The 15,814-nt window shown below is 42.5% G+C and overlaps 1 protein-coding gene and 1 long non-coding RNA gene across 30 annotated transcripts in view; one reads left to right on the top strand and one right to left on the bottom strand.

The window, feature by feature from the left end:
- ERC1 (ELKS/RAB6-interacting/CAST family member 1) overlaps positions 1-15,814 on the bottom strand; it is a 359,940-nt gene that overhangs the window by 87,240 nt on the left and 256,886 nt on the right. For all 29 annotated transcript variants that reach the window (XR_014804001.1, XR_014804004.1, XR_002344313.2 and 26 more), the window contains one exon: positions 7,692-7,836. Coding sequence is in view for 15 of the 29 variants with exons in the window: in XM_084957042.1 (XP_084813168.1) it covers positions 7,692-7,836 (145 nt within the window). In the remaining 14 variants the exon portion in view is untranslated. The remainder of the gene's footprint in view (positions 1-7,691; positions 7,837-15,814) is intronic.
- LOC146403460 (uncharacterized) lies at positions 360-3,585 on the top strand. The gene is made up of 2 exons (XR_014804013.1): positions 360-2,474; positions 2,521-3,585. It is a non-coding gene; the product is annotated as an uncharacterized LOC146403460 (long non-coding RNA).

Below are 15,814 nucleotides of genomic sequence, written 5' to 3'. Positions count from 1 at the left end.
AGAAAACACATTTCAAACAAAATAAAATGATTCACACTTGGCTTGCTTAGGATCAATATTAAATTGGCATTTTCTTTCTTTCTTCTCTCTCTCTCTCTCTTTCCTTTGTCTTTTTGCTATTTCTTGGGCCGCTCCTGCAGCAATATGGAGGTTCCCAGGCTAGGGGTCGAATTGGAGCTGTAGCCACTGGCCTACGCCAGAGCCACAGCAACATGGGATCCGAGCCGCGTCTGCAACCTACACCACAGCTCACAGCAATGCCGGATCGTTAACCCACTGAGCAAGGGCAGGGACCAAACCCGCAACCTCATGGTTCCTAGTCGGATTCGTTAACCACTGCGCCATGACGGGAACTCCTCTTTCTTTCTTTTTTTCTTTCTCTTTCTTTCTTCTTTCCTTTTTTCTTTCTTCCTTTCTCTCTCTCTCGCTTTTTAGGGCTGAACCTGAGGTACATGGAAGTTCCCAGGCTAGGGGTCAAATTGGAGCTACAGCTGCCGGCCTATACCATAGTCACAGCAATGCAGGATCCAAGATGCGTCTGTGACTTATACCACAGTTCTCAGCAATGCTGGATCCCCCATCCACTGAGCGAGGCCAGGGATTGAACCTGAATCCTCATGGGTATCAGCTGGATTTGTTTCCACTGTACCACAATGGGAACTCCTAAAGCACCATTTTCTACATATGCACCAAAGCTGGAGTTGGAACAAATGATATTTTGTCATAATTCTTAGTATCAAACAAAGGGAATTTATTGAACTTTCAAAAAACTTGTTCTCTGGACCGTGAATAAGCATGAGAAATTTCAGTCCAAAGGATGATTTATTTGGAAAGTTCCAAGTGCGTGGAGTGGTTATGACAAAGGTGCCTTTCAACTCCAAGTTCAGAGCTAGCACATCACACTACTATAACAGACGGCAGCCTTCAACACCACGAGTCGGAAAACATAGATGACATATTTCTCTTTAAAGATGGGTCAACAGTCACCCCCCTAAAATGTGGGGGAAAAGGTCTACAGTCAAAACAAGAAAGGCGCTAACCTAGACACATGCTCTCTTCACTAATAACAGGGGAGTAAAAGAGTCCAAAATAAAGGAAGTAAAAGAGAACGAGCCCGTATTACAGGACAGACTGTTTCTGAGTGTGGTCTCTGGACAGAGCACTGACTGTCAGGACCAGCCGCCAGCTCTCTCATGGATGTGTGAATGTGGGTTCAGAGGTGGGAATGTGAACCATGGGAAACCACATGATTCCAGGACAGGCTGGTGTCCTGGGCCCAGTCAGTGGCTGTCAGAGCCCTCAGCGCTACCTGGTGAAGCAGCAGATCAGGGCAGAGGTATCATGCAAGGTATCCCATGTACCATAGGCAGCTCCTCGGAGACTAGTCAACTGTTAACTAGAGGGCGGGCAGGACTTAGCAAAAGACAAGGAATGACTTACAGTATGAGTCACTTAATTCAGACATCTTTTTGTGGCTGTGTGAGTAGCAGCTTGATGTGGGATCTCAGTTCCCAGACAAGGGATTGAACCCGGGCCACAGCAGTGAAAGTGCCCAGTCCTAACCACTAGGCCACCAGGGAACTCCCAAATTCAGACATTTTTTCATACTGGCCCTATAGGAAACACTTGGGGCAATAATCAAGTACCCCCTTTTCCATTAAGAACTTAGAGATTAGGGAAATTAACTGGACTTGTGAGGTTAAATGAGTAAAACACACGTAATACAGGAGGAAACTAAGGAAGTCTACGAGGATACTCAATTGAAGGTTACCCCTGCCAGTCAGGACCACCTGCTGTCACTGCAAGGAAGGAGAGGGCGCCTCTGGGAAAAGGCTGCAGGAGCAACAGGAGGGTGTTTGGCTCAGGTCAGTGAAAGAGGAAACCAGACCCCCAAGCAGGCTTGGGTGAGGGAGCACACAACAGCACACGTCTGTCTGACAATCAGCTCGCTTCCTCAGGTGATAGACACCTTTCCACAAAACATGCACCAGGATATCACAGCTCATCACGCAGCTCTGCAGGTATGCACCACTCATCTCAAGATCTTGGTTCACTGTGAAGATGCTAATTGATCTTTCGACTTCCCTAAGGGGAATGGGAAATAATATCCATTTTATAGTTGGGGGAATGAAGTATAGACACAGGGTACCTCACCCAAGTTTTCTTCATCCACTAAACAGGTATGGACACATTATTCACCATCCCTGAGGCCTCCTTCATCAGCCAAGCTAAGCCTCAATCTGTTTATAATTCTTTTACTGATAATAATGGAAACTGATCATTCGTTCAGAAAATGTGAAATAAGAACCAATTAAAGGATTTTCCATCCCAACTAGTGGTTACTAGTAACAAACTAGTATCGAACCAACTAGTAACAAACCAGTATCAAACCAACTGGCAACAAATCATAAGGTTCAATCTCTGGCCTTGCTCAGTGGGTTAAGGATCCAGCATAGCCATAAGCTATGGTGTAGGTTACAGATGCAGCTCGGATTTGGCATTGCTGTGGCTGTGGTGCAGGCCGGCAGCTGCAGCTCTGATTCAACCCCTAGCCTGGAAACTTCCATATGCTGTGGGTGCAGCCCTAAAAGACAAAAAACAAAATACAAACAACCCCCCCAAAAAAAACAATTAAAATTAGTTATAGCTCTTAAAATGGGAGAGATCGAGTACTCTGAGATTGAGTGACAAGTTATTTACATTTCTTTTTTTTGCTCAGTTTTATGTAATTGAAAGAAGTCTATTTTTTTTGTCAAACTAGGTGACTTAAAAATGCTTACGTGACAGAGTACCCAGAAACGTTGGACAAAGTGGTTGAACTTGCAACCAAGGGAAGTCCCCAAGAGCCACGTTTGACTTGCTTACCCTTGTATCACCAGCACCCAGGAGAAGTTGGAAAGTTCATAGTGAATTCCATCTCCTAAGGGGACGAAGGTTGAAGGGTACTCAGAGCTTAAGGGGGGTGATTTTCGTAAGACCATGTAAAGGTCAAACAGGCCACCACACGGGACAGCTGCAGGGTTAGAACATCTCTTCACCATCCACAGGGCAGGCCAGGATCAAACTCTCCTCTGCAATCATCCTGAACTGGAAAGGCCTCCACACACTCAGGTGGTCAGGGTGTCCAGGAGGCTGGCTCCGGGCTGGGCTTCTAGGAGGGGTTTGCAGATGCTCAGAGCAGGCAGCACGGGGAGCCTTTCCTGGTGCTTTCTCACCAAGCACTTACTCCTAAAGTGAGCACTGCTTCTCTGAGACACAAAAGTGCTACATTACACTTCACTGTTATTTTGTAGCTTCAAGTTCAAAGCCAGCAGGGACAAATCATACTGTTTCTTTTTTGTTTCAAGTTCTTCAGAGGCAGAAAGAGAAGGGAGGGGTTGGCCTATAAATAAGGACCTTCCCCCATATCTCTCAGTGGAATAAATGAGTATCTTAAAAACATGGAAGAGCACTGCTTGTATTATTCCAATTCCAAAATAACCTTCCTAATCACCACTCAGCTGGAATTTTCACATAAGATGGCAAGAGTAAAAAGAGAATTGGTCCTAATTCTGGGTCCACCCTCAGACCTTGTGGAAACTGAGCCCCAAACATCCCCTTTGGAGTCTCGGGAGCTTCACAGGTATAATGAGGATAATGCTCTTGGAGTCGTGGTGAGGGTCAGATGTGATGCATATAAAGCAGCTGTGCCCAGCACATTATGGTTAACAGATAAGGGGTGGCCATCTTTGTAGTTATTCTCTTTTCTCTTAACTCTCAAGTCAAACTAGTCACAGATATAAGGAAGGGGCATGAGTGCAAATGGAAAGTCAGAGAACCAGAAAGTGAGGGACACAGAACGCACTCCAGGAGTTACCATTTTCCTGGTGCTGATGACTTTGGGCAGGTGGGCATTTAAACGATGCTCTCAAGGATGAAAATATAAGATTCAGGTCACCCAGTCTGACAAGAGAAGCTACACTTCTTTCACACGACACAGGAGAACTCAGTTCTCCTAATGGCCCTGAAAAGCATGTGCTTCCTGCAAAGAACAGAACACCCTGTGTGAGCTGTGTAATTCCTGAAAATCCTGAGACGGCCGTCCTCACGCGACATGCACCTCTTGGGTGTGGCTCAGCCAGGGACGGGGTCTGTGGAAGGGAGCGGAAGTGGGTCCTGGATGCCTGGGCTTGCTATCTTACTTCCCCTCACAACAATCCTGTGAGGGAATAAACAGTTTATATAAACCTCATAGATGAGGAATATGAATCTCAGAAAAGTCATCAAATTGGTAAAAGAGGAACTAGAGTTAAAACTGAGGCTTAATGAGTTCTCTACCAGGCCACTGCTGGGAAGAAAGCTATTCACTTTCCATTAATACAATGTCTGACGCAAAGAACATGCTACATGGACAAGAAACAATGGACAAATACAGCACTTAAGGCAGAGATGACCTGCTGAGGCTGACAGCCAGAAAAGGTGGTTGGGCCAGGGACTACCCTCTCTCTATAGGATAGTTTTTGACAATTAGCACAACTGGTATTTGAGGCACTAGACTGTGAGCTTCTTTAAGCCAAGTACCATATCTTTATATTCCCCATGCCTAGAAAATTTTGGAGTAAAAGAATATATTATCTGATATTTAACCCTAATACAGAGGATTACAAAACTGTAGTTGTAAATGGTTGTAAATGAGATTGTCTAGACTCAGAGTAAGTGATTGTCAAATCAGTGTAAGTGTCAGCCTTCACTCTTACAATGCTTTAAACTGAAAAAAAGAAAAAAAACTCAAACCTGTCCTGAGGAGGCCAACCTGCCCAGACACATCTGTGTGTAGTGCACAGGATGGCCAGACTTCCCATGGATGGCAACTACACACAGGCCATAAAATTCCTGAGGTGGAAGAAGAAAACATGGCAGAGGAAAAACCATCTCCTGCCGGGTACATGAGGAGGCTATGAGCTCACACTTTGGCCCGGTGGGGCGCGTGGTGGTCACAACTGGGTTCCCCCACTGCTCACAATCTGAGAGCACTGGCTGGCACCCCCCATGGCACGTGTGGACCTGGTGAGACAGCCTTTGGTTTGTATTGTTCCTTGGCCTTGGCCCCTTCCTTGATTCGGGGTGGGGTGACCAGTAAACTGGGACCATCTCAGAGAGTGACCCCTACTTAATCTGAGCTCCCTTGTTGCTTTACCTCATCCTATCACTGGAATCACATATGAATGCCCAGAGCCTGTTGGGCAAGGGCAGCTCCGTTTCATTGGAAGCCTGGTCACTGCTCCCGCTGCCTTGTGAGGAAATGGCCTATAGGGAGGAACATTCCAGCAAGTGGAGGACTAGAAGCTTTTTTTTTTAGGGCTGAACCTGCAGCATATAGAAGTTCACAGGTTAGGGGTCAAATCAGAGCTACAGCTGCCAGCCTATACCACAGCCGCAGCAACTCAGGATTCGAGCCCTGTCTGTGACCTACACCACAGCTCACGGCAATGCTGGATCCTTAACCCACTGAGTGAGGCCAGGGATTGAACCCAAAACCTCATGGATCCTAGTTCGGGTCATTAACCACTGAGTCATTAAGGGAACTCCCAGAGGACTAGAAGCTTTAAATTAAAACAACACTGATGCCATGTGCTTGTTCCAAAAAGCCTCGCCCTTGTCCAAAAGTTAGTCCCATCACACACTTAGAGAAATTACAGAGTCACAACATCTTTAGCAAGATCGGTTCCTCCTTGCTCCCAGAGTCCCAGATACTCTGGGCATGCAGCGGGGCAGAGAAACACAACTAGGAAGGCCTCCTGAGAGCCACACTAACGACAATGGGAAGCTACCACTTCCCAAGGCTATAAATTCATGGATTAATGAATATCCCTAACTTTCACCTAATAAAAACATAGTTTGGACAGACAAGAAACCAGAAGCCATTGCGAATGAGATAAGTACTATAGTCTGCTGGACTAAAATTTCATTCTGTTCAGTGTCCTAAGGTGGAGGGACCATAAACTACTTAAATGACATGTCTTTATAGTCAGGCGTCCCTATTTCAGAGAACTGATACTGCTAAATACATATACTTCCAACTAGTTAACACCTTCTCTTAATACCCTTCTACTTCTTATCACAGCTTTTCACCCCTGCTTTACTAAGGTGTAACTGACAAATATCAACTGTGTATATATTAACTGTCTGTGTAAGGTGTACAAGGCTATGTTTTAATACATGTTTACACTGTGAAATGACTACGACAAGAAAGCTAGTGGACACTTCCATCACCTCATATAGTTATCTTGTTATTTTGATTTTCTGCAGTGAGGACATCTGAGAACTACTCTCTTGGTGAATTTCAAGTCTACAGCACAGTGTTATCAACGGTAGTCACCATGCTGTACACTAGATCTCTAGGACCTATGCATCTTGCATAACTGGAACTCTGCACACTTTGACCACTACCTCCCCATTTCCTGCACCCCCAGCCCATGGCAACCACAACTCTATTCACACTGTCAGCTTTGACAAGACAAATTTCAATGCTGAACTACTGGACGGATGGCTCTAATAATGAGCATATTCTTCCTGTTTTACTCAACAGGCATCCCACTCCTGGACACTCCTCTTGTGACACATTATTTTAGATGCTGAAAAGTTATCTTTCACTTGTAAGTGAGCAATGGGTTGTTTTTTGCTGGTCATCTACCCATCCTGCAGAAAGGGACCTCTTCTGGTATTTTCTCGGCAAAGTGAGCCACATAAATAAAGTCTATTTGTAAATAGTTTTAATGGTCAACAAATAGATAAAATAGTCTTATTGTGTAAATATCGCTTCCTGTTAATTTGAACATTAAATATTATGCTATATCAATTGATGACTAATCCCCTAAAGCAGAAAAGAAGAAATTCCTTAACTTGAAAAACTCTTTTCTTTTCTGGTTACTTCAAGCAAAAGGGGAATCTGGGAAGCTGAAATGTACAGAAAATGTGCTGGCAAATGTGACAGAGAAGCTGCTGGGAGGCAGGAAGTGGACATTGCGCACAGCACAGGAATGGCCTCCAATGTGCAGAGCTTTGAAAATGAAGAGGAGGACTCAGATGTTAAAATTCAGCCTTCTCCTTATTTTCAAAGGGGAAAATTTACCCCCAGGTTCAAAACTGGTAAAATACAAACAATGCAAAATTTACCATTTAACCATTTTTAAGTGTATAGCTCTGTTAATTAAGTATATTTACCTTGCTATGCAACCATCAAAGATAAAACACTTAGCTTTCTTTTCACAGATGAAAAGCCTTACATAAGTACTAAGCATTAAATTTGAGGAGGGTTTGGGGTGGAAAAGAAAGGGGGTAAAATGTTGCTCTTAACTTCAGAGTTTACCCAGTCCTGAATAACAGGAAATCATTTACATTAAAATATACTTAGTGCCTTCTATGGTGGGACTCTGATTGGATGTAAAAAATAAGCCTTTTTCATTTCAGTTAATTTCACTAATTTTATCTGCCACTGCAAAAGTTAAAAAAAAACATCCTCATAAGACATGTGACATCTTCTAAACCAGTCATCCTACCAAGAATGCTCTGCACTTCTTGGCTGCAGCCAGAGGTCTGAAGCCTGAAGTCTCTGCTTTGAAGACTGCCTGGACACAGACCAGAGTCTGACCTGAGACGGGAAGCCTGAAAGCACAAGTGGCCAGCCTGCGGCACGCCTGGCCCAGGCATACCTGCTGCTTGAGCTGCTGCACCAGCCGGTCCTTCTCCCGCTTCAGGGCGGCCACTTCCTCCTGGGTCTTTTTCTTGGAGGACGAAAGCTCCAAAAGAGCTATGTTGGCATCCTTCTCACTGATGGCGGCCAGAAGGGCTTCCTGCCTGCAAAAGAAAGAAAACACCCAGACTTCTGTTTAGTCCTCACAGCAATCCTCTCAAATTACTGCTATTATTACCTCTATTTTATGGGTGATGAAACAGGCTTAGAGAGCATATGCTGCTTGCCCAAGTTCACCCTTGAAGAAATGGTCTGAGCGGGAATCCCATTCTGGTCTTAAATGCCTGCATAACGTTGTTATACTGACCATATTACGAGTTCCCAGATATAGTTGTAGTTGGAAAGTAAACAGTTAAGGGCTTTTAATTTTTGGTCTCACCCGTGGCATGAGGAAGTTCCAGGGCCAGGGCTAGAACCTGTGCCACAGCAGCAACCCAAGCTGCTGCAGTGACAATGCCAGGTCCTTAACCTGCTGTGCCACAAGGGAACTCTAATGACTTTCTTTTTTTAAAGTAAGAATTACCGTGTCATCGATACATGTTACTCATTTAACTCATTCTTTTGATAAATATTCTATGGCTTCCAGAAAAACTGAGGCACCACTAAAACTTAGCATATATATATATATTTTTTTGTACAGAATGTATAACGAACTGTAAATGTAAGTAAACAGGATTTAGGAAATCAGCCAGCTGTTTCTGGGGCTTTCTGAACATCTACAAATCTTATTATCTGACCAGTGCAAATAAGTTTCCAGTCCAGGCTCTATTTGGCAATGATCTGCATACTTTGAAACAATTTATACTTTAAAGATTCCTGTGGTTTAGCTAACTATTTTCTGGTTCATAACTAGAAGGCAAAGAAAGTGGGATTTAGGTGGAGGTAGAGGGTGGTTTGAACTTGAGAAACTCACTAAATAATAAGAATGAAGTAGGTGAACAAGTAGTCTCCTAGCCCATCTTTTGTGTAAGTCATCTGGAAGAAGACAGAGTTGATTTACAGGAACTACATAAATGGCCTGAGCTTTTGACCTGAGGAAATGCTGAATCTGAGAGTGCACTGCCCAAGTTTAACCCTGCTTCTGTCTCTTGTTAAGATAATTATGCCTCAATAGCAGTCATATGGAAGAGTTTTAGTTTAGCCACAAAGTGGAAGACTATCTTTTGAATATTCTGACAAGGATATTCCATGTTCAGATGGGTAGGTCTGGGGGATTCTGAACAAGCAGTACTAACAAATGGAAATTTGGTGGAAACTTCCATTTGGATGGAAATGAGGATGGAAATGAGGCTTTCTCAAGTAGCCTTTGCTGTTAGAAGGAAGAGGATTCTCACTGACCCCAGTATAACTTTCCACGGTCCCCACTCAAAGAGATTCTAAGAAATGGCAGATGGTTTATACCATGAAGCTCTGGTCAACACTGAAAGGATAATGATAGTCTAAATATATCCACTGACCACTTGAAAAAAGTATGTTAAGTGGTGAAATGAGCTTCAAGGTGAAGGAGTTCAAGATGGTCTCACTCTGCAGTTTCCTGCTGATTGCTGTCAACTGTTCCCTTTTGGGGAGCCCACAGACTGACAAACTGGAATGAGAAATGTGCTTTCTCAACAAGGGTGTTGTACTTCGGAGCACCAACAGTCAGAATTAGACACTGAGGAGCAGGCAAATAACAGAAGACACAGGAAAGATAAATTATTCTGAAAGATAAATGAGACCAAGTCATGAGAACTTTTGCTGAAGGCAAGATAAAAGGTGACAGGACCTGAGTTCCATTCTGTGCTTAAGGAAAGCAGCATCATAAAATGAAATTATAAGAATGACTCTACACTGTTGAAGCAACTTGACTGAATTCCAAACTTTTTTTTTTTTATTATTTTTATAAATGATATGCTTGGCTAGCTAGTGTGGTACAGCTGATTTCTGGGGTAAAATATCACATTCACAAAATGCATGATATAATACATAAAAATTCAGATGCTAAAATTTAAAATATAGGATGCGGCACTGAGGTCTGAGCTACTGGAATAGTGCCTTTTTAATAAGGTGTATTTTGGAAATAGTCTTTTTTTCCTTTTTCTATACAATTCAAATAGAAACTTTGTCACTGATGCTATTTGTTTTTTTACTGAGCATTGGTAATATAAGGTATGAACTGTACAGAATCAAATTTTCTCTCCCATACCCAAGGCTCTCACCCCCTAAAATTCCGTGACAGAGTAACACATCACTGTCTTTTCCATTTTATTGTTACTATTATTTTTTGGCTGCACCAATGGCATGCATAAATTCCAGGGCCAGATACTTAATCTGTGCCACAGCAGCAACCTGAGCCACAGCAGTGACAATGCTGGAGCCTTAACCCAATGAGCCACAAGAGAACTATTTTATTTATTTATTTATTATTTATTTATTTATTTATTTTTGTCTTTTTGCTATTTCTTGGGCCGCTCCTGCGACATATGGAGGTTCCCAGGCTAGGGGTCGAATCGGAGCTGTAACCACCAGCCTACGCCAGAGCCACAGCAACGCAGGATTCGAGCCACGTCTTCAACCTACACCACAGCTCACGGCAACGCCGGATCGTTAACCCACTGAGCAAGGGCAGGGACCGAACCCGCAACCTCATGGTTCCTAGTCGGATTCGTTAACCACCACTGCGCCACGACGGGAACTCCAAGAACTATTTTAAAAGTATACTCCTGATATTGATTCCTACATGTGTATGTGACTAAAAAAGGCCATGCATAGTCAAGAGGATAAAATGTTTTGATTACATATTGTACATTCATGTAAACTCTGATTAATGTCAGTATCTTTTGTATGTTTAGCAGCTTTTACGTTTTTCTTTTGTTTCTGGAGGCTAAGCACAAATATTAAAGCTAATAAATAGGAACAGTCATGTTAACTTTTGGGGAATAAGAAAAATTCTTGTTCCCTCAATTCATGTGGTAGTAAAGACCATATCTGTAGTTGAACTTATTTGGTGAGGTTTTAAAAAGTGTCTAAACAAACAAAATTTTAAGTATACCCTGCTTTTCAGAGGGAATGGAATTTAGAGTGGAAAAAAAAAAAAGCAAAGAGCAAAAAAAATTTTTATTTTTAGTAGCCACCTATTTTTAATATAATTGCTTCTTTGAAAAATTTCAAAGTAATTTTCTGATAACGAAGTACTATCCACTCATTGGAGCAAAAGGGAAAGATACAGAAAACTATAAAGAAGAAAATAAAAATACCTGAAATAGTTCCTTTCTAATCAGTCAATTACTTGAAATCTCAAAGTCAGCTATTCTAACACTAATATGGCTATTTCAAAGAAAATGAGCCTTGATGGAGATTAATCATTGACTCTAAAAGCTTTACTAACTAAAGGCCCCGCAAAGAAAGGAGCACTTGCTGGTGGAAGACTTTCTGACTTCACTTCCCACGAGCCCATAGCAAGTAATACAAGCACACAGAGTGAAAAAGGAAACATATATATGCTACAAGCCAGAGAAAAGAGTTAAAATGCTCTTCTTGCCAAATCTCTCTCCTTGTTCTGCTAGTGTTTTTTCCTCAGTTGAAGAAGAAGAAGAAGAAGAAGAAGAAGAAGAAGAAGAAGAAGAAGAAAAGGAGGAGGAAGAAGAGGAAGAAAATGTGGACAGAGAAGGTTTCAAAGTGATTAGTATCCCTGTTACATGACTAACAGGGCACTGACTTGCATGATGAGGAGGAAATAATAGAAATTTGACTTTAAGTCGCTCCACTTCTGGGTTAAAATTATCAAAACAGTTGAACCTGCCTTTTGACCTGCAAACTCTAACAGAATCAAGATGTCTCTAAAAGTACTCTACAGTGGCACTTGAGCTTCAAGAAATAGACCATTTCCTCTGTCCCCTTCCCGCTTCTAGCAAATTTCAGAAACAGGAGGCAAATGTCTAAGGCAAATGGAGTTCAAAATCCTGCTGGTAATTCCTGAACCCTTGATCCCTCTCCTACTAGTAAATGAGAAGTATAATCAGTGTTGGAATGATGGTGAAGAACAACTTAAGACTGGGTCCTAGATAAGTGTGTGTGTTTAACAGAAATGCATGAGAAAAGGAGTATGAATGGATATTACAAAGGTTTATTTTCCCCTCTTCCTCCAACTGGGTATTTCAAATGGAACAATTACATAATCATGTTTCATAAATTCCATAATCCAGAAAACACTAGGAAGGAGAGCAGTTGAAAAAAATGAGGGAATCAGAAGCTTTGGACAAATTACTGTCAAGGACAGGTAGGCACAGTCTAATCTATTCCAATTTAAGATAAACCTGAAATCCAGACTCCCTTATGGATGCCTCCTTGATGACTCTGATGCCTCTTTTACTTGTAATTTAACTACCCAGAGGGAGGCTATCTCTTTTGCTCTTCTGTTTCATTTTGTGGGAAAGTCCTTTGGTGATTGTTTTCTCCAGCTTCTCTGACAGAGGTCTGAGTGTGGCAGACACAGCACCCCGAGAAGGTCCTGTGAAAACCAGCCTGTAGGTGAGCCCGTGTGGGCGAGCCTGCCAGAAATGCCTGACCTTCACACTCTGGTCCCTGAACATCTCACCCTGTCCTCTCCAGGAGGCTGCTACTCAGAATTATCTGTAATGTAAAACGTCAACACTAGGTCAAGGTTTTCACCCATCGTGACCGATTTCCCTCTCAACGTTTAAATCAGTCACCACACTCCTAGATCTACAAGCTGACCATATTTAAATTATTTGATTTCATCTTTGCTCCCCACAACCAATATTAGAGTTCTGTTTGTTCTTCCTTTGTAATGGTTTTTAATGAACCTACTGCTCTGTACCTGCAAGTACAGGGTCACCACTGTCCTTTAATCACGGGCCTGTATTAGTCTCCAAAGCCCTTCTCTGATCTCACTACCTTTCCACACTGCCCGGTTCTTCCAATGTCACTTTCATCTTGTTTCCTACCACAACAAACATTTGGGCCTAATATTTGACCAGCTACAATTTTCAACCAGTTTCTTTCTCACTGTCCTCCAAGGGCCCTGTGACACTGAGTTACTACTTATTTTCACTTATATATGTGATGTGCTCCACCTCAAATGCCTGGAGATTTCCTTTAAAATATGGCTCCTCATCGGGGTGCTAATTTCTCTCTGTTCAGCATTCCTTTTGGCCCTTTCACAGTTTAGCTTATATTAACAAGCTTCTGTTCCATGACTGTCCTTCAATTCTTCCACATCTGTAGGGTCTGCTTACCCAACTATACTATGTTTATGGCTTAAGTCTTTAAAAGTTTTCTTTTCTTTTTTAATTTATTTTGCATTTTGCCTTTTAGGGCTGCATGTGCGGCATATGGAAGTTTCCAGGCTAGGGGGTGAAATGGAGCTACAGCTGCCAGCCTTCGCTACAGCCACAGCAATGTGGGATCTGAGCCATGTCTATGATCTGCACCATGGCTCATGGATCCTTAACCCAGTGAGTGAGGCCAGGGATCGAACCCACATCCTCAGGGGTAGTAGTTGGATTTGCTTCTGCTACAACACAACAGGAACTTCCTAAAAGCTTTCTTTTAATGTTTCTAGGAGTTTAATAATCTTTCAAGGTAATGGATTGTCAATTTTTTTAAAAAATTAACTTTTTTCTTTTTAATTGCAGTAAGATATAGGACATTTACCATCTTAACCATCTTTAAGCGTACAGCTCAGCAGTGTTAAGTACACTTTTCCTGCTGTGCAGCTCGCCTCCAGAACTCTTCCTCTTACACAACTCAAACTGTGTATTAAACAATTCCCATTCCCTTTCCCCACAGCCATGGAAACGACCCTTTGCTTTTTATCTCTACAAATCAGACCACTGCAGCTTTCTCACGTAAAGGGAACCACACAGTATGTGTCCTCTTGTGACTGGCTTTTGTCACTTAACACAAAGTCCTCAAGATTCATTCCTGAGGTAGCAGATGTCAGAAGTGTGCCTTCTTTTTCAAAGCTGAATAATATTCCATCCTATGCAGACATCACACTTTGTCCATTCATCAGTTGATGGATATCTGAGTTTTTTCCACCTTTTGATGCTGTGAGTGCTCCTAGCTTTAATTTTTAAAATATGTTATGTTCCTTCCAGGGTCTTGGTTCATGACTGTGAACACCAGAAGCTTTCAAATATTGATGATTTTCTACTGCATGTACCTAAACCACTTACATTTTTTTTTTTCTTTTTAGGGCCACATCTGCAGCATATGAAGGTTCCTGAGCTAGGGGATGAGTCGGAGCTGCAGCTGAGGCCTATGCCATAGCCACAACAATGCCAGATGCATGGTGCATCCAGCTTGCGGCAATGCCAGAGGATCCTTAACCTACTGAGTGAGGCCAAGGATTGAACCAGCATCCTCATGGAGACTAGTCAGGTTCGTAACCCAATGAACCACAATGTGAACTCCCCCACTTACAGTTTTGTTTTCCTTTATTTTGGCTTTGGTGACTCTATACTCTGACATTATATGCCAGTCTTCCTTTTAGGCCTAAAGTCTTGCTCAGAAACAGCTAGAATACGGGCTCCACGAAGACAGGATCTGGGTGTCATGCTTACTGTGCATCCCAAGTGCCCAGAGCAGTTCCTGACACAAGTAGCCTCTTCACATGTGTACTTGAGGCAGCAGCTCCTCCAGTTCTGACTCCACTTCCACCTGCTGTGCTGATTTCCTACTGTTTCAAAGTTTTCACTTATTTAAAGCTGTGCTTCACTGTATTTTTAAGGCTCCCCCACAATCCAGTTCAGCAGCATGCAAAGCAAGTGAGTGGAGGGTTAGAGTAGGGAGCATCAAAATTTGAAAACATGAAAAAAACCAAGGCCAGAAAGAAACCACTAGATATGGTTATTTATATTTTATTAAAAAACAAGTTCTGGGGAGTTCTCATCTTGGCTTAGTAGTAATGAACCCTAGTATCCATAAGAACACGGGTTTGTCCCTGGCCTCGATCAGTGGGTTAAGGATCCAGCATTGCTATGAGCTGTGGTGTAGGTCACAGAGAAGGCTCAGATCTGGCTTTGCTGTGGCTGTGGTGTAGGCTGGCAGCTGCAGCTCTGATTAGACACCTAGCCTGGGAGCTTCCATATACCGCGGGTGTAGCCCTAAAAAGACAAGACAAAACAAAACAAGACAAAATAAAACACTGAGTTCTACTTTTCTCTAAGTAGACAGGTGACAAGTGGAGTGTAGGTTCAATTCTGGATGCCACAATTTAAGGTGACAAAGGTGATAGGGTGGGGTCGTAAAAGGGCATATTAATCCAGAAAGATTTATCCACAGAGCATGATAATCGCTATCAGAACAGTAGGGCCAGGGAAGGCAGAAATAGGATATTTAATCTGTGTTTCTCTAAAGGGCACAAATGACACTAAAAGGGAGGAAAGTCACAAAGATAAATTCTGATTTATAAAGTGAATCGCTAACATATTACCTCTTGTTAGTAAACAGAACTGGGAAGCCTAGAATATGGCAGAGCTTCCCATGACTAGGTGTTTAAGGAGATCATCAGAGATACCGTATAAATGATTTTGCATTGAGTGGTGAGTCTGTCCTTTTTAACTTAAGATTTCATCCAACTAATGAGATGAAACAGTGAATGATAAGTGCCAATAAACTGTATGGGCAGTAAGTGCTAAAGTAATACAGCAGATAAGGAAAATCACCTTGGGCTGAGGACATGGGAATTGAGTGGGCCTTACTTTGACAGAGATAATTAGAAAGAGAAAGTGACATGCTAAAGCACGGGGCATGTGAGGACACACTATGTAACTGGATTAGAGGGTTTCCACAATGAAAGGAAATGGTGAGAGGAGAGCTGAAAAGGTAGCTTTGAATCGGAGCACAGATGGTCTGCAGGGCAGTAAGCAATCAGTGCAGACTGAAATCCTTGCAGAGTCTAACCAGAACCTGGCAGATAACTCAAGATGCTGAGTAAGGAATGGTTTGATTTTTGAATATAATATGGAAGCATCGAAAGTTCCAGAAAAATAAAGTAAGGTCTTAGAAAGACTGGCTTGAAGGCCAAGAGGAGAGAGTAAATGATTCCTGAAGCAGAAAGGTCAGGAGGCTACTGCT

Source organism: Sus scrofa, chromosome 5 (assembly GCF_054392235.1).
Source record: "Sus scrofa isolate SSC_HxYL_T2T_F1_AM1 chromosome 5, Sscrofa_HxYL_maternal_Yorkshire_Landrace_v2.0, whole genome shotgun sequence".
NCBI classification, from domain to species: Eukaryota; Metazoa; Chordata; class Mammalia; order Artiodactyla; family Suidae; genus Sus; species Sus scrofa.
The sequence above is the reverse complement of the archived record's forward strand: the minus strand, read 5'-3'. Positions and strand labels throughout refer to the sequence as shown.